At 44.7% G+C, this 17,906-nt stretch overlaps 1 protein-coding gene across 2 annotated transcripts in view; it reads left to right on the plus strand.

The window, feature by feature from the left end:
• LOC147618609 (uncharacterized) overlaps nt 1-15,838 on the plus strand; it is a 36,666-nt gene extending 20,828 nt beyond the window's left edge. For both annotated transcript variants that reach the window (XM_086773628.1, XM_086773627.1), the window contains 20 exons: nt 31-311; nt 745-816; nt 10,476-10,610; nt 10,727-10,839; nt 11,002-11,277; nt 11,451-11,538; nt 11,650-11,755; nt 11,861-11,974; nt 12,095-12,258; nt 12,349-12,466; nt 12,579-12,807; nt 12,994-13,180; nt 13,266-13,433; nt 13,664-13,769; nt 14,139-14,276; nt 14,364-14,528; nt 14,623-14,829; nt 14,938-15,132; nt 15,224-15,295; nt 15,417-15,838. In XM_086773628.1, coding sequence (XP_086629754.1) covers nt 31-311; nt 745-816; nt 10,476-10,610; nt 10,727-10,839; nt 11,002-11,277; nt 11,451-11,538; nt 11,650-11,755; nt 11,861-11,974; nt 12,095-12,258; nt 12,349-12,466; nt 12,579-12,807; nt 12,994-13,180; nt 13,266-13,433; nt 13,664-13,769; nt 14,139-14,276; nt 14,364-14,528; nt 14,623-14,829; nt 14,938-15,132; nt 15,224-15,295; nt 15,417-15,575 — 3,093 coding nt within the window. In that variant the 3' untranslated portion in view covers nt 15,576-15,838. The remainder of the gene's footprint in view (nt 1-30; nt 312-744; nt 817-10,475; nt 10,611-10,726; nt 10,840-11,001; nt 11,278-11,450; nt 11,539-11,649; nt 11,756-11,860; nt 11,975-12,094; nt 12,259-12,348; nt 12,467-12,578; nt 12,808-12,993; nt 13,181-13,265; nt 13,434-13,663; nt 13,770-14,138; nt 14,277-14,363; nt 14,529-14,622; nt 14,830-14,937; nt 15,133-15,223; nt 15,296-15,416) is intronic.
• The last annotated feature ends 2,068 nt before the right edge of the window (nt 15,839-17,906 follow it).

Below are 17,906 nucleotides of genomic sequence, written 5' to 3' on the forward strand. Positions count from 1 at the left end.
AGAATCTAATTTTCTATGTATAACTTGTAGGGTGCTCATGTAGATGGAACCTGTCACTCAGAGAAACTGGCTGCTCCACCAAGTGCACCACCCATGACGCGTCCACCCATGACACGTCCTTCTGTGATCAATGCAGGAAATGTTAAAAATAACCTCTCAGCTTCAGTAGGCTCAGCAAACATATCATTTAGTCACGATTCTGAAGAGAAGAATAATGACCATTTTGAGGCAACAAAACCAAGCACATCTTTCATGCCTGAAAATAAGCAATTGCCACATCTACAAGATCAGCATTTAGAGACACGTCCAAGGTATTTGATCTTTGCCTCTGATTAGTTCTTTCACGTGCTTTTTATTTCCCCATGGAATTGTAAGATTGTGGGTCTATTTGGTGCTTAGAATCCCTCTTTTGTTAATGTCTACTATTGCATGGATGGGCTTGAACAGCTTAGATGTCATGGGGTACAGTGTACTCATGCTATGGATGACCTTCTCTTTCCCCTTCAAAACGTAGATGGTGGGGTCCTATCTTATGGACGCCTTCTTTTTTCGAAGCCGTGCAGTATGATCACTATATGCCGCCTAGTACAGCCTCAACATTTATGAAATAGCTGTACATTTAGCTCAGCTCCCAGAATAGTCTATTCAGCTGCTTTCGAGTTTTATCGCACTTGCTACAGGCTTTTAATGTTTCTTAAGAGAGAACATGTTATATTGTATCTTCTAACATAGTTTCGCTTTAAGAGGGCAAGATGTTGGGTCCTCAGACAAACACACATCGACTTCAGCAGCCCAACAACAGTCTTCTTATTCCAGGTTATTTATTTTTCTCATGCTTTGTGGAAACAAAAGTTTTCGATCCTTCGTGATAATTTAGTCTCATTGTTTGTTTTGTTTGGTTATGAGATAGTTGATTCAAGACAAGAGGGGGGATTTTGTTTCGTATCTATGCAGCTCCCATACATTCTAGACATAACTGAGAGCCGAATGTTTTCTCCCTAATGCAGCTACCATACGTTCTAGTGCTAGTTTGTAACATGTTTGAGAGCCTAATGTATTGTTTGTGTGTGTGTGAGAGAGAGAGAGAGAGAGAGAAAGAAAGATTTTATTAACGTCTTCCAAAAGACCGAACTCGGCCTATGAGACAAATCAGTGTACCTGTGTGGGGTATCCTCTGTCATCCCAACAAAATGAAAAAGTACTGAACTAAAAAGGTGAATCTGGGTGTGCAATAAGTACAATGAGTGGGGGGGAGGAGATGGAGCTCTACTACTAGGAGAATGCAAAGCTATATGCATGGAGTATACAATCATGATATGCAACCTAGCTAGCTCCATCCTGTACCATACTGGGGGTATAAAATGGTATACATCAATGAAGGGGGTGTCCACAGCTCCTTGAAGAACATGCCTGGGTCTGCTCTGAAGCGAGCCAGTCGCTCCGCACCCTCTCTGTGAAACTGAGCTCTGATCTCTGTTATCTCTCTCTGGTATAGGCGTGGTGTCCGAAAGCCAAGTGTCCTCTGTCTCCTGTGGGCTCTGAGTGTCTCTGCTCTCTGGAGAGTAATTCCTTGCTGTGTAGGGGCTGGGAGTGGGATGGATCTCTGAAAAAATGTAGTAATCTGTGTCTGTCGTCCCCTCTCTGGAGCTGTCTGAGCCTGTAATGATGTCTCTCTGTGACGCTGTATGTTTAGAATGAATCTCCCCAGTATGCATTGGTCTACTGCCTCAAAGATCTGGCGTAGGGAATGTGGCTCTTTGAATAAAATGGGATATCTCTCTCTGATGGCTGTATATGCTCTGCATCTGCATACATAATGCTCCTCACTCTCCACCTCCTCTCTGCACAATCTGCATACCCTCTCCTCTCGGGGGATCCGTGCTGCTCTGCCAGTCTCGATCTCCAATCGATGTGATGAAACTCTAAGCTGACCAATAGCCACTCGGGAGCCGTGTGGTAAAAAGCCCTCCATGTATCTAGACCTCTCTGTAAATCCATCATCAGTGATACTCATGAAGTGATCTCTGTGGTATAGCATCTTTGGTGGAAGAGGCTGTGTAGGCGATATCCATGTCTCTCGTGTATAGAGCTGCCATAGGTCCTGTCTCAATACTCTGTTCCTCTCACTATGAGAGAGACGGATATGTGGTGCATCCCTGTCATATTGGAATGGTGGTAGATGATCCATGTCTAGGCCATGCTGTGAGAACCAATGTGTGACCTGTGCATACCATGATCCTCTGTCTCCTGCCTCAGCCAGCTGTCTAGATGCCTCAAAAGCTGTGTATGACAATCTGTCCTGTGGCATCTCTCTGAATCTGTCTAGCAGGCATATAGTCTGGAATATGGCCTCTACCATCATAGGAGGCGCAGCAAACTCTGCTCGGATAATGTCATGAGGTATTGACGGTTTGTTGCGTATCATGCGTGCCATCATGAGGGCATGTGGTCTCTCTATCTGTGTCCACCAATGGGTAGCAAGGTCTAGCGCCCGTACCGCTGCTCCATACATTAGTGCCGGTGTGACTAATGTGTCAAATAGCCACCCCTTTGTCCGGGGCTCCTGAAAATGCACCTAGTGGCATTGTCTCTCTAGCATAGCCAATGCTGCATATCCCCGTGTCAATCTAGCTCTGGCTGCCTGCAGAGAAGGTAACCCCTAGGTACACGTATGATGTCACCACCTCCACCTGGCATCCTGCGAGAGTGAATGTCAGCTGACTCCTGCCTTGTCTTGATGTATGAAAGACCATAACCTTGGTTTTCCCAAGGTTCACAGTAAGACCCCTCTGTGTGCAGAAATCATCGAGTGCATGTAGATGCTGCTGTAGACCTCCTGGAGACTCAGACACTAATACAATATCATGAGAATAAAGCGTAATATGTACTGAGGTACCTGCTAGATCGACTCCATCTCCGCCTCCGCGTGTAATGAAGTCAGCCACCTCATCGATGTATAACCCAAATAGCGTGGGGGAAAGTGGGCATCCTTGCTTCACACCAATGGTGCTAGTAATAGTCTCGGACATGCCTCTTGGGCATCTGACTCGCCCAAAAACCTCTCATATAATGCATAGGTGTCCCATGTCATATCTGCTGGTATGCCAAGAGACTGCAGGCGCTGAAAGAGCCTCTCTCGTGGTACTGTGTCAAATGCCTTGCGGAAATCCACAAAGTAGCAATAGAGCTTTCTCTTCCTCACGCTGGCCTGATCAATCATACATCTCAAAGTGAATACATGGTTAGTGGTAGAGAAAGCTCTCCTGAAGCTTGGTTGCGTTGATGAGCGTAAACCTGCTCGCTCCGCATATAAGCTAAGCTCTTGCTCCAACACTGCACCATAGAGTTTGGCCAACACGTGGCCAACCATAACCGTCCTGTAGTTGCTCGGATCGAGCATATCCCCTGTTTTGTGGATCGGCACAATGGTGTGCATCGTCCACTCCGCAGGCAAACCCTCTGCTAGTGCCTTGTTAAACAGATGTGCAAGAAAAGGAGCCAAAGAATCTACTGCATATATGAGATGCTCACCCTGTAGGCCCATATGGTCGGCGGCCCGTCCATGCTGTAGGAAATCAATGTACGTCTACTAGAGGCCGAACTCGACCTATGAGACAAATCAATGTACAACTGTCAATGTCTTCTGGATGTTCAGGAAAAAAAAAGGACAAAATGAACATGAAATAAACTATGAAAGTACTGAGCTAGTGGGGGGGTGTGATGGATGGAACACTATTGCTAGAGGCTCAGTATGCAACCTATATGCGCAGGGTATACAAGAATGCAATGCAGATCTGTCTAGCTCCAACCAGTACCATAATGGGGGTGTAATATGTGATACATAGGTGATGGCGAGGCAAAAATTCCTCGGAGCATGATCTCCGGGTGTGAGTGTAAGTGAGCTAGCCACTCGTGGATATGGTGCTGATGTCGAGCCCATATCTCTGTGATCTCCCTCTGATGTAGTCTGGGAGTCTGGTAGCTTGGTGCTCTCAGTCTCCGTCTGGCTCGGAGGTCCACAGCGCGCTGAAGTATAACCCCCCTCCTGTGTCAGGATAGGCACTGGGATAGATCTCTGGAAGAAATCAGTGAGCTGGAGCTGTCGCCCACCTCTCCCTGTGGTATGAGTCCGTAGCAGTGTCTCTCTGTGGCGCTGTGTCTCTAGCAAGAATTGGCCAAATTTGCGCTGGTCTGCGGACTCCATGATCTGGCGGAGTGAGAGATGTGCACTGAAGATGGTGGTGTATCTCTCTCTAATGACACTATATGCTCTACATCTGCATATATAATGTTCCTCACTCTCAACCTCCTCCTGGCATAGTCTGCATATCCTCTCTGCTCTGGGGATCTGTGCTGCCCTACCTGCCTCAATCTCAAGCTGGTGTGATGACACTCTAAGCTAGCCAATCACCACTCGGGCACTGTGAGGCATGTACACATCCATGTATCCAGGTCTCTGTATGAATCCATCCGCTGAGATATGCATAAACTGATCTTTGTAGTATAGCATCTTCAGCGGTAGAGACTGACTGGGTGTAATCCAAGTCTCTTGAGTGTATCGCTGCCATAAATCTTGCCGAAGGACTCTGTTCCTCTCACTGTGAGAGAGCTAGATGTGTGGTGCATGTATATCATACTGGAAAGGTGGCAGGTGATCTATGTCAAGACCATGCTGAGTGAGCCACTGTATCATCATTTGTGAATACCATGATCTCCTATCTCCACTCTCTGCGAGCTGCCTGGATGCCTCAAAAGCTCTATGTGAGAGTCGATCTGATGGCATATCTCTGATCCTCTGTATGAAGTAGATCGTATGGAAGAGGGCCTCTACTAGCATAAGAGGTGCAACAAACTCTGTCCGGACAATGTCATGTGGGACGGAGGGTTTACTGCGGATCATCCGTGAGAGCATGAGAATCTGAGGCCTCTCTATCTGAGACCATGTGGAGGTGGCGAGCCCAGGTGCCCATACTGCTGCAACATACATCAAAGCAGGGGTGACTAGTGTAACAAACCACCCCCCCTTCGTGCGGGGTTCTTGGAAGTGTGCCTAGTGACACTGTCTCTCTAGCATGGCCAGAGCTGCATACCCTCGTGTGAGTCTATCCCTGGCTGCCTGTGCCATAGTAAATCTTCCTGGCGGAGTCGTAAATGTAATCCCCAGGTACACATATGAGTCTACCACCTCTACCTGTCCTCCTGCTAGTGTGAAGATGGCCTGTTGTCGAACCGGCCCTGAGGTGTGGAAAATCATGGCCTTGGTTACCCCAAGGTTCACTGTAAGCCCCCTCTGTGTGCAGAAGTCATCGAGTGCATGGAGATGGTGCTGTAGTCCTATCTGCGACTTAGAGACCAGAATAATATCATCTGCATATAGCATAATGTGGACTGTGGTACCTGAGATGTCTACCCCGTCCCCACCACCGTGACCAATGAAGTCAGCCACCTCATCAATGTATAGCCCAAATAGTGTAGGAGAGAGTGGGCATCCTTGCTTCACACCTATGGTGCTAGCAATAACATCAGATAGCCCCCGGGCATCGTATGCGCCCGAAGACCTGCTCATATAAAGTATAGATGCCCCAAACCATCTCTGATGGGATCCCCAATGACTGTAGGCGTTGGAAGAGTCTCTCTCGTGGCACCGTGTCAAATGCTTTGGTGAAATCCACAAAGCAGCGGTATAATCTCTTCTCCCGCGCCCTAGCCTAGTCAATCAGACATCTCAGAGTGAATATATGGTCAATAGTGGAGAAAGCTCGTCGGAATCCAGCGTGCCCTGGTGCTCGCAGTCCCTCCTTCTGTGCATATGAGCTCAACTCTGCCTCGAGCACTGCGCCATAAAGTTTGGCCAATGTATGATCAATCATGATAGTGCCCTATTAAAGAGGTGAGCAACAAAGGGTCCCAGTGTGTCAGCATCATAAATAAGATGCTCACTCTGTATACCTGTGTGGTCAGCCAATCTCCCATGCTGTAACCGGCGGATAGCTCTCTCTACTATCGAGGCGGTAAAGAAAGTAGAGGTGGTAGGGCGGGATTCCTATGGCTGTGGTATGGGCGGCTGCTGAGGGATATGGTAGAGACTCTTTGCGTATGTGTGCCATGTGTGTGGATCCTCAATCGGGGTACGAGAGCGAGGCTCTCTCATCCTGCGCCATGCAATGGTTGCATCTCTGCTCATGAGCAGGTGGTATATATCCCAGTACTATGCCTCCTCATATGCACGCCTCTTACGGCGTGTGAGGATCCTCATCTGTCGGCTCGCCTGTCTCTGTGTAATGGTCCCCAGTGCTCTTTGGGCACGGAGGTGTCTATATAGCTCTCTGCACTCATCATCATACCACCGATTCTGGGGCATGCTCCCAGATCTATCTGTGTGTGCAATGTGTGTATGATGGGGGAAGCTGTGGGTGGCGGCCGTATGTAGTAGAGATGACAGCTAGGTGGTGAGTGTGTCTAGAGGTGACAGGGGATCCATCCGGAATAGCCCGTCATATACATGATGCTCATATATGTCTGCCAAGTCATGGGTGAAGTAGAAAGTTGTATGCGATGCCTGTGTGGGCTGTGTGGGTGCTGGTGTGGAGCTCGCCAGTGACAGTAAGAGGTACGTGTGATCCGCACCATTAGGACAGGGGGGGATGGTGAAAGATGTCACTGCCTGTGTGGTCTCCATGGACCCCATGATGTAGTCCACTGTGCTAACCCCCCCTGATCGTGGAAAGCATGTCAATGCTCCTGAATCCTGCCACTGTCTCATCCCGTTATAAATAACGAGATGGTGTCGCGCTCCCAGCTCAAGTAAGTGATGACCATATCTGGTGTTATCCGGCCCCATGTCCTCTGACACCGTGCAGGCTCCCGTGTCCTCCACCTCTAGTGTGTGCATCACCTCGGGGTGCTCGAAATCATAAATGTCGCACTGTCGGCTCTGTGTCCGTGCATTGAAGTCCCCCATAAGGAGGACTTCCCCCAGGTTGGAGTAGTGTATGATCTCATCTGAAAGGGCTGCATATGGTGACTCTCCCAATGGCCCTGTGTCCTCCTCCTCGCCTCTACTCTCATCCTCTGCTGTCATGGCATATCTCGATCCTCTAGGAGAGAAGTAGCATAGAGCAATGTATAACACCCTGTCTGCTGAGAGCTGCAGTCTAATCCACATGTATCTAGCCTCCTAGTCACGTGCTACCACCTGTAGGCGCTCCTGTAGCTCTCGCTTGAAGAGTACCGCTATACCTCCAGATCCTCTCAATGTGCTCTGCCATGTGGTCCCCCTTATGTAAACTCCCACTGATAGCCCTCTACTTTAGGTAGCCCCCTCTCTGGGCTCTGGTGCGTCTGTGTAAGTAGTACGATGTCCCGTCCCTCCATGACCTCCTCCATCCTCCGAGGATGTGTCCAAAGTGCTCCATTGCAGTTCCAAACTGCTATGTGTATCTGTGAATCTGGATCCTCCATAGCCGATGTCCCATAGGCCGCCTGGCGCTAATCGGTGGCCTTGCCATCGATGATGACACGGCCATCACGATAGAATGCTCTCTTGCCCTCTTTCCGGGCCTGTAGGACTCTCGGCATGCATGTTTTCCTGTGTTCTATCTGCATCCTTGTACGGTTGTCATCCAAATAGATGGGATCTCCCTGTAATCCTCGTAGAATCACCCTCTTTCTCATGAAGGTGACCCTCTCCGTCTCTCCTGCAAACTGTAGGATGAGGGCTCGCTTGCGTGTTGAGTCTTTCCCGGCTCTCCATGCTTTGGTGAAGGGGAGAGGGTCCTCTTCCCTATAGCCGAGCTTCATGTATAGACGCTGTCCATCTTTCTCGGGAGTGGAGTCGGGTGTCTCGGCTATACCTGTGACTCGAATGTTGAAGCGGTGGGCATGCCTCATCTTCTCCTCAATGGTGGTGTGAATGATTTGGTGTTCTTCCCTTTGAGTCTCCTCCCTCACTTCTTTACGGATGTTCTTCTTCACCACCTCAACCCATCCTGACTGCTTGGCTTCGAGTTTTCCCTCCATGTCCTTTGTGATCTCCTTGGAGATCTCTTCTTTGATGGCCGTGAGATTGTTGTCATTGATCTCCCCTTCTTCCTTCTCAGTGTTCTTGACGGCTACCAGTTCCACTCTCAATGCACTCACCTCCTCCTTGAGTGCTGTGTTCTCTTGGTCAAGGTCCGTGACCCGTGCTTCGAGGGCCATGATGTGCCGGTGTAGTTTGTTCTCCACCTCATTGAGGTTGGAATCGGATGTCTTCTTGTTCTCCTTGATTAGTGCCTTCATTGCCGGCTCGAGGGCCTCGAGCTTCTCTTGGAGACTCGGAGCCATTCCTTGAGCTTACTCTGTAGCGCTTCCCACAGGCAGGGAGGAGAGAGAGAGAGAGAGAGTTATGTTGTTGCCTTGGGGGCCTGAGGAAGGGTGGGTGGAAAAAGCGAGGCCGGGGGCCTACCGGAAAGGCAGACGGTCTAGCATAGCGAGCCAGCCTAGGCAGGAGAGAGGGCGGCGAGCAGGGGCGAAGGCGGCGGCTACGCACAGAGGCACGAAGCGAAGGCAGGAGAGTTGCGGGCGGCGAACAGCGAAGCGGAGAGAGAGAGAGAGAGAGAGAGAGAGAGAGAGAGAGAGAGAGAGAGAGAGAGAGAGAGAGAGGGGGGGGGGGGGGGGGGGGCGGCGAGCAGGGGCGAACAGAAGGCGGCGAACAGAAGCGAAGAGAGAGAGAGAGAGAGAGAGAGAGAGAGAGAGAGAGAGAGAGATTGAGAGATTTTCTTAATAAGCTGGGAATCTCTTTGAAAAACTTGGCCTTGGTCTCGACAAATAGCGCTCAGGCAAGTGCATGTGTCTACAATCTCCATGGTCTCTCTACGCATGTAAAATTCTCTCTCTATGTGGTGTCTTGAGAAATGCGGTTCTTATTCTAGTTAAACTCTACACCCCACTGAATCATTTTTAGAGTCTCCAGATTATGAGGTTGTTAATAAGTTTCAACCTAATATCATCCTGATAGAGAAGGATGGGTATTATGGTATATATATCCTAACAATGCACTTCAGACTTTTCAATATTCTCTACCACCTGATCAATGTAGTCGTCAATGTTATTATTTTCTTGCTTGTGAAGGACACCATCATTGGAAAGCTCTGAATTTTGGGCCCAAATATTTGGATCAAAGTCCAATAAAACCCCATTAATTTTACTTATTGCAAGTGCTTATGATTGGTCTACTAATCTGGTTTTCTATACTGATTCACACTGTTTCTCATAAGTTGCTTGAGTTATGTCTGGTGACATTTCTTTGGAAAAGATGGAGCTGTGGTGTTCACATCGTTAAATTGAAGCTATGCATCGAAATATCTATTGATGGGCATGCTTGGGAGCAAAATGCCAAAGCTGAATCCCTGGCAATGTGCAAGGTTCCCTGAGTGATTATAAGAGCATGCAGACTATCTTCTGCCAACCTCCCACTTCTTACAAGTGTTATTTTTCAAATGTCAGTGACAAGCAAAAGATACCATTGAACTATAGAACTCTCCTACATTTACATTTGCGAAAGATGGGAATTGAAACAAGGGACCCTTCCTTTCTAGGAAGGATGGAGGACTTTTCTGGCATTATAGGCCCCAGTGTGGCTTTCCTCCTCTTCCTCTCTGATGTAACCTCCCGCCGAGACAGCCAGCCATGGCGGGCTTTCCCTCTTTCATGTCTTTTGTATATTTTGATTGTATTTTTGCAGTTTTTCTACTCTGCCACGCTGGCAGGCTTTTTCTTTAACTAATGAAAGGATCTTTTCTTTGGGAAAAAAACAAGGGACCCTTAATTAGGAGGTGCTTTTATGCATGCCAACTCTTTATGTTGGTAGTTTTATCTTGTGGTCTTTTTTTTAACACATGCTTATCAGCATAGAGAGAATTACTGTTTTCTTTCTACACTTTTACTACATTCGTTTTGATTGAAACTGTCGTTTTTTTTTTCTTAAAAAAAAAAAGAGACTTCTATTAGTAAGATAGAAGCATACAAAAGGGAGACCTCATACCAAAAAGTAGGGAGATCGCAGCCAATGTCGGGCATTATGCGACCATAAGGGTTCCCTAGAGGTCGTGGAAAAGAATATGCCACGGTCCTATTGTGTCATAAAACAGTTGCGCTTTGATTGCGCAGCTCTAGAAGATCCTTGTATACGGATATCCTTCCCTAGGCATCTCTGTGCTATGTCCACGGACAAGAATAGCTGGGTGCGATCCTCAAAGAGTCCAGGCTGAGTCAACCATGCAATATAACCCCAAGTAACATAGACAGGACTGTCGTTTTGATTCTTGAGGCATTGACATACTGAACGCTTATTTCAACTAATTGTTTGTCTTGGTTTTTAAAGTGCGCTCAAATTGATGGGAAGGCATGCAAGGCTAAGGGTGTTTTTGTCCAAAGTTGCCACCTATGACAAATGGGAGCTGAGCTTTATAGTTTTTATTGTTTGTCATATACAGTGGTCGTGCTGCATGGCCAACAGTCATAGCGTATGATGCTTGTGTACGGCTCTGTCTCCGAGCATGGGCAAGAGGATGCGTGGAGGCACCTGAGTTTTTGATCAATGAATGCTCACTGCTTCGTACTTCTTTTGGGTAAAATGCTTGCCCCAGATTCTTCATCAATATGTATGAACTCCATCCATTATATGATCTATTTGTACTTCCATGCCAACTCATTGGCCCCTTATCTACTTTTTTGGTGTTTTCAGTTTGAAGCATATTCTCTTGCAACCACAGGAGGACCTCGTGCAGAATCCCTCTGTGGAGGATCCAGAAGCCATGGCCAAGCAAAATAAGGATGCAGGAAAACTAAGAGTTCAAGGTGGCTCAAATAGCTGGGTGTTTTTGCTAGCATGTTTTCTGCATTTTGGAATGATGCTTGTCTGCATGCCAGTTTCACAAAGCTCATTGAAGAGGGCTCAAATAAATCTCTTGCAGAAGCTATTACTAATACTGCACATTTGTTGCTGTGAGCTGAGAACAGTGCGAAAGGTGAGGCTGACGATGAAGGTGCCACGCAAATGCAGCTTTCCATCCTTCGATGCCACTTGTGCTGGCCTAGATTTGAAGTCGGATCTTCTGGCAGGATGGGACAGCGTCAAGAAGTTTTGTGTATTCCCTCGTCAGCTCTCACGAAGCTCTTCTGCACGTGGGGCTGGTTACATGAAAGCTGGAGCTCAGTACATGCGTCAGGTCTCAGGACTACTAAAAGCAAGTGTGAACTCTTTGCGGAGTACATCACTGATGGATGCACCCGAAGGTGCAGACTTGTTCACATAATCTCTCTACTTTTGCAATCGTTTAGAGACTCTAGATAATGTAGCCTTTGTGTTACAGAGACATACACTTACCGAAGGTGCAGACTTGTTCACATAATCTCTCTACTTTTGGAATGGTTTAGAGCCTATAAATAATGCAACCTTTGTGTTACAGAGACATACAATTGTCTTTTAAGATTGAAAAGCACGCCAGAGGAAGAGGCTGTGAGAATGCAGCCAGGGTCGGGCGATTCACATATCTTGTAAGCCAGCTTTGTCCTTTAAGAGGTTGAGTTTTTGATCTCCATAAAATGCATTTGCATTCTATTTCTGGCAGCACACTAGAGAATTCTGAGTTGTGTTCCCCTGTACAGCCATCCAGAAAGTTCTGGAGATGATCTTATCCTCGAGGTCCAAGATTCCAAGGGGGATTCTCAGGGGAAAATCCTTGTGCAGCTGGCTTCATTAAGTGATGATCAGGTCCAAGTTTCCATTTCAAATCTCAGTTATTTTTATGCCAATTCAATAGAACATGTGCTCTGAGTCTTTTTTGACTCAATGGTTGGCACCTGTGTCTATGTACAGAATGATCGGTTGCGGTGGTGGTCTGTGTATAATGAGCGTGATCATGAGTGCATTGGAAAGGTCCAATTATTCATCAGTTTTACAGTGGATTCTAGTGTTTCTACTGTCAACAAGGTTGTTTTATCTAACTATGTTTATTTTGTATGAGGTGAAAAGTATGTGTATCGGCTATTGAATCTCTTTTGTTGAGCTTAGGCTGGGATCTCATGTACAAGGTCACTTTGATGCTGGCAGTTGGGTATTGTCAGTGAGACTTTGGCCTACGACGTTGTTCTGGAAACTGCCATGCGAACACAACAATTTCGACAAAGAAATCTGAGACTGCATGGTTCTTGGAAGTGGTTGTTATCGGAGTTTGCGGTTTACTATGGAGTGTCGGATGCCTACACAAACTTGAGGTGAGATCTCAACGCAAGGTACGCGTCTATCCACATAATATTTTACTGGTTGTTATGGTGGATGATTCATGTTGGCCTTGGCTTGTACAGATATCTTTCATATGTGATGGAGATTGCTTCTCCAACAGAAGATTGCCTTCTACTTATCCATGACCTATTGTATCCTATAGTTAGTGCCCAACACCAAACCACACTTAGCCGTCAAGAGGTCTGACATCTGCCCTGCTCTGCTTGGTTTCCCCCAAGGGCCTCTGCACCCTTTCACATTTTTGTTTCACTGGTTTACTGTTCGATGTTGGTGTTTCTTACTTTTAATGCAGAAAAGAATATTGTATGATGTACAAGATCAAGTAGAGCAGTTGCTTGCTTTGGTTTTTGAGAACTACAAGTCTCTGGATGAGTCATCACCGTCTGGAATAGCTCAACTTCTCACACCCACTGTGGGAGAAGCTGCCCCAGCCCTGGCTCCGGCAGTGAAGCTATATACACTGCTACATGATGTACTCTCTTCAGAGGCTCAAACAATGCTGCACAACTACTTCCAGGCAGGTTTTAGTGGGCTATTTCCTGAAAATGTGCAAACAATGCTAGGCACCGTCTTGCTATTTAAGCTAATTTAATGGAGTCTGCTCAAGAGATGGTGAAAATTGCGGGCCTATTTGAAATTTCAAAAGCAATCTTTCACTTAGAGATCAAGTGACTTTGGATTGCTTCTACTTATGGTCTTGCAGACAGCTGCAATGAAGAGGTGCAGGAGGCATATGGCTGAAACTGATGAGTTTGTATCTAGCAACAATGAAGGGTTTGTGATCGATCCATTGACCATATCGGGTGCTTACTTTAAGATGATGAGTTTATGCAACAACTTAAGTAATGAAGTTCAGACTGACATCAAGATACACAACCAGCATATCTTGCCTAGGTACACGAAAATTAAGAAGGTTCGGTTTTGATTTGTTCTACTTTCTCTTGGTAGCTTCGTACTGAAGTACGTTGTCTTTTTGCAGTGCAATAGATTTGCCTAGCATAGTAACTGGTATATACAGTGTAGAGCTTTGCAACAGGATCAGGTCATTCCTGGTCGCTTGCCCTCCTTCCAGCCCCTCTTCACCAGTTATAGAGCTTTTGATTGCAACTGCAGACTTTGAAAGAAATCTGGCCTCTTGGAACATCAGGTTTGCGTTAACACTCCTAAGAAAACACGAACACATCGAAGACTAATGTAAGATGCTGTACTACAAAAATGCTTCCAAAAGCGAGGAGGATTAAGGGGATGATCATAAGAACTGGGCACATCAGGCATCGTAAAATGCCTCACTTGATAACGAGTAATCCTTAACAAGCACATGCAGCATAAAGGTGTTTACTTGGAGACTTTGTTGGGTTGATGTGGTTTTTGTGGCAGGGCAATAAAAGGAGGTGTGGATGCAAAAGACTTATTCCATTTGTACATAGTTCTTTGGGTTCAAGACAAACGTCTGAATCTCTTGGAATTCTGCAAGCTAGACAAGGTGGGGGAAATCAGGCATTAAATGTTCTGCAGTTGTTTAACCTTCTTGTCGAGAAGGCATTTCTGATAGGAATTTCAAATTTTTGTTGTAACATGCTACAATGCTTGTAGAAATAATAATGTGTGCTCTTTAAAGTCCTATTATTACAACAAACACTCTCATTAGGTGTATTTTTAAAAGCTGAAAGGAGATGCCTCAGAACCATGAACCACCAAAAAGACGTGGGCTTGAGGATATGCTTGCAAAATACAAGCGTGACATGTTGGATTTTGCATTTTGCTGCAGTAATATTGGTTTGTGAGGCTCCTTGTAAGCCTCTTTCACCCACTTCTCAATAATGGGGGCTGGCTGTATCCATGGTATGTGTAGGTGCGGTGGACAGGTGTCACCACGCAGCATGGCACATCACCTTTTGTGGAGGAAATGTATGAGCGTATTAGGGAGACTCTTAACGAGTACGACGTTCTCCTAAATCGTTGGCCAGAGTACACATTCGCTTTGGAAAGTGTAAGTAATTATTTAGACTGGAGAAGCATTTTGTTGCTAATTTGTGTGTCTTGGAGTGTTAATTTGTGTGTGTCTTGAAATATGTAGGCCATTGCTGATGTGGAAACAGCCATAGTAGCTGCATTAGCGAAGCAGTTTGCTGATGTCCTTACACCTCTCAAAGATGTAATGGTGCCAAAGAAGTTCAGCCTCCAATATGTGCAAAAGCTCACAAGAAGGCGCACTTTGGCTATCTATAGTGTTCCTAATCAGGTACAGTCTCATCCTTGTACTCTTGGATGGAAGCTTTTTTCATGGAAAGCCTTTCAAGATGCATTCTAATGATGTGTTCTGATGAATGCAACAGCTTGGGATATTTATGAACACCATCAAGAGATTGCTCGATGCTTTGCGGCCAAAGATTGAAAACCAGATGAAAGCCTGGGTGGCATGCTTGCCAACGGAAGGGACGGAGAGAGTCAGTTTCGGAGAGAGACTCAATGAAGTGACAGTACTATTGAGGGCAAAGTATAAGAACTTCTTGCAAGCCATTGTGGAGAAGCTATTTGACAATGTAAGGGGTTAACATACCAGAACAGTTTTTTGAGGTTTCCAACATTTGGAAGGTTCAAAAGCTGGGCAAACTTTATGTTTTCTTTTCTTCTAAATGTTCCTTCTGCAGGCTTGTGTGCAGCGGATGACAAAGCTGAAGAAGATACTTCAGGATACCAGGGAAGCAGGTGGAGAGTCTGAAATCCGTGATCGAATGCAGCTTTTAAGCTCACAGTTGTCTGATACAATAAGCCATCTTCATGATGTTTTCTCCACTCGAGTTTTTGTGGCTATATGCCGCGGTTACTGGGATAGGATGGGCCAGGTGTGGTTCGTGGACTGATCTTTTGATTGGGTTGGGGGGGCTGTGCACGCACTCATCATTACTTCACCTAACATGAAATGTCTCACTACAGGATGTGCTGCACTTCTTGGAGACAAGAAAAGAGAACAGGTCATGGTACAAGGGATCATGGTATGCTTTGACAGTAAGTGGTCTTCTAATCTACTTGGTCTTCCTTCTTCTTCTCCTCAACTTATCATATATTTGAGAGCAAGTGATACACTTGCCAACTTGGTATGCTCTGACTGACTTATCTATGTGTACAGATCCTGGATGACCTGTTTGCATCTCAAATGCAGAAATTACAAGGGCACTCCTTACAAGAGAAAGACTTGGAACCGCCCCGTTCTGTGATGGATGCACGCTCTATGCTTTCTAAGGATGGCCAATTGGATCCGAATCGCTCGACTTATCTATACTTTTGAGGCAGCATACAATATTAATTGTAAAGTTATAAAGTCACAGCATTTATCATTCTTTCCATACAGTAATCAAATAAATATGTACCTGTACATCAGCACAGTGGAAAGTTGGTAGTACATACACAGTAACACAGTAAGGCAGGACAACCCTCTTCATTCACTCGTGGTATAGATGTACATATGAGATAATACTTATATCAAAAATCAACTTAAAAAGATTCCTCTTAAAACAAGATCCAGTCTGGGTTGGTATGACTACCTGGTGACATGATGGCGGCATGTTGTGTATGTTTATCTAACAAATTCATCATTTTGTATTTTTGGCAATGGCTTAACATTGTGGAACCTTTCATAAGTTGAAGGGAAGAATTCATCAAATACATAGGATTAGCCAACCCCATAAAAGCTTAGCACTTGATCTTGTGAAGTGATAATTAGTTAATGTGTTGATTGTTAAAAATTTGATTAAGGGTAATTAACCCAATCATCGTTGTGGGGAAACTTGCTGGGGCTCCCTTTCCTTAATAGAAGTCTCTCTTTTCTGAAAAAATAATTTATGAAACAAGCATCGTCTTTCAATGGATTTCATACAGAAGGCTTAACATTCAGGTAAGGTATGGATGTTGGAAACCTATGATGCATGCTTGTCACAAAAAAAACATTATTAGACAAATGACTCATGACGTATGTAACATTATAAAAGGCATATCACATGATAGCTATAAGAAAAGATTTTGGATTTTATTATTCTTTGAGAAGCGTACAAACATTTATTCCTTTGTGTGGTTCAATTTTCAATTTTGAGTATATAATTGGATCCACACACTTTTTTTTATATATAGTAATGACACAACACACACACACATATATATATATATAGATATATATATATATTTATACATATCTGTATGTATATATATATATTTTAATGGGTTATTTTGTTTATTCTAATATATATTGACCTTGGACTCCAACCATTATCTTATTCCTCTAGTTCTCAAATGGATGAATCTATTGATCGTGAATTGTTTGACATATTACACAAGGAACCCATGGAATTGACAAGCGTACACAAGAAAATGAAGCTGCATCATACTTTGAGACTTCTGAGAAACAGTGCCAAGGATAAGAACACGATGAGATTAATTCTTCCATCCTTTGGTTATACGGAATATAGTTTAGAGATTAATTTAGGCTCTTTTACCATATAAATGCATCTGTGAAGGTTGACGACTATGGTTTCCGAGTTGGTGGTAATTGGAGACTTCTTGCGAAGTTTCTTGCATGTGCTTGGCATTTGAAGAACTAGTGGGAAAATGGGTTCTAGAAGGAAGGCACTAAAGGACACGAGGAAAAAATTGCAATTCCTCTGTTTTGGTCCTGTGAATTACGTGAACTGTTATGTTTTGCCTATACCTTCATAAAGTGGACATTGATGCTTGTTACAAGTAGGTGAAAGTTCAGCTAGGAGAGATGCACTAAATTGCACTTCAGTACAATCTAATTTCTCTTTATTACAAGTTGAATGTGTATAATAATTCTTGCAGTCATCTCATGTTGATGATCACTGGCCTTCCAAGGTAACCTGAAGGAAGGCACCCGCTCCAGTAAATAAATCCACAACCAAATTATCTGCTGACATTGTGTACAATTGCAGTATGCACTCATAAATATGTCAGGATTGTTGTGTCCCTCTTGAAACACACCAATATCTCAGGTTAAGTTATATGCACCTTATTAAAGTATGCTTATGTATTGTATGTGTATTCATGTTGACCTTCACTCCTGGCAAATGTGCTCAAATGAATATTGTGAACCTAACAAAGACAGAAGACAATAGGAGGGTTTAGACTATATTGGGTTGAATAATTGTAGACAAAATATATCAATATTATTTGCAAAGGTTTACTTACATGAGAATATCCTCAAAAGCAGGCTTTATGCATGTGTGGGACTATTATTTGCAAAGGTTTACTTACATGAGAATATCCTCAAAGGGTTTAGACTATATTGGGTTGAATAATTGTAGACACATAAAATATATCAATATTATTTGCAAAGGTTTACTTACATGAGAATATCAAGCAAGCTTTATGCATGTGGGACTCTACATCCGAAGGTACTCCATTTAAACATTATGTGATGCATATCTCTCACAAGTACCATGAAAGCCTTTTGATCTTTTGATGTATTGTCATTGTGTCGTTGTCGTACACATAGAGCATGGTGCAAGATTAGAAAGTTCCTAATGCATAAGAATACATTAGAGTATGAGTCATTTAAAGTCACTTGTACAACATTGAAGTTTTTTTAAATACTTAGAACCTCTCTTGA

Source organism: Cibotium barometz, chromosome 34 (assembly GCF_041138505.1).
Source record: "Cibotium barometz isolate CiBa-2024 chromosome 34, ASM4113850v1, whole genome shotgun sequence".
NCBI lineage: Eukaryota > Viridiplantae > Streptophyta > Polypodiopsida > Cyatheales > Cibotiaceae > Cibotium > Cibotium barometz.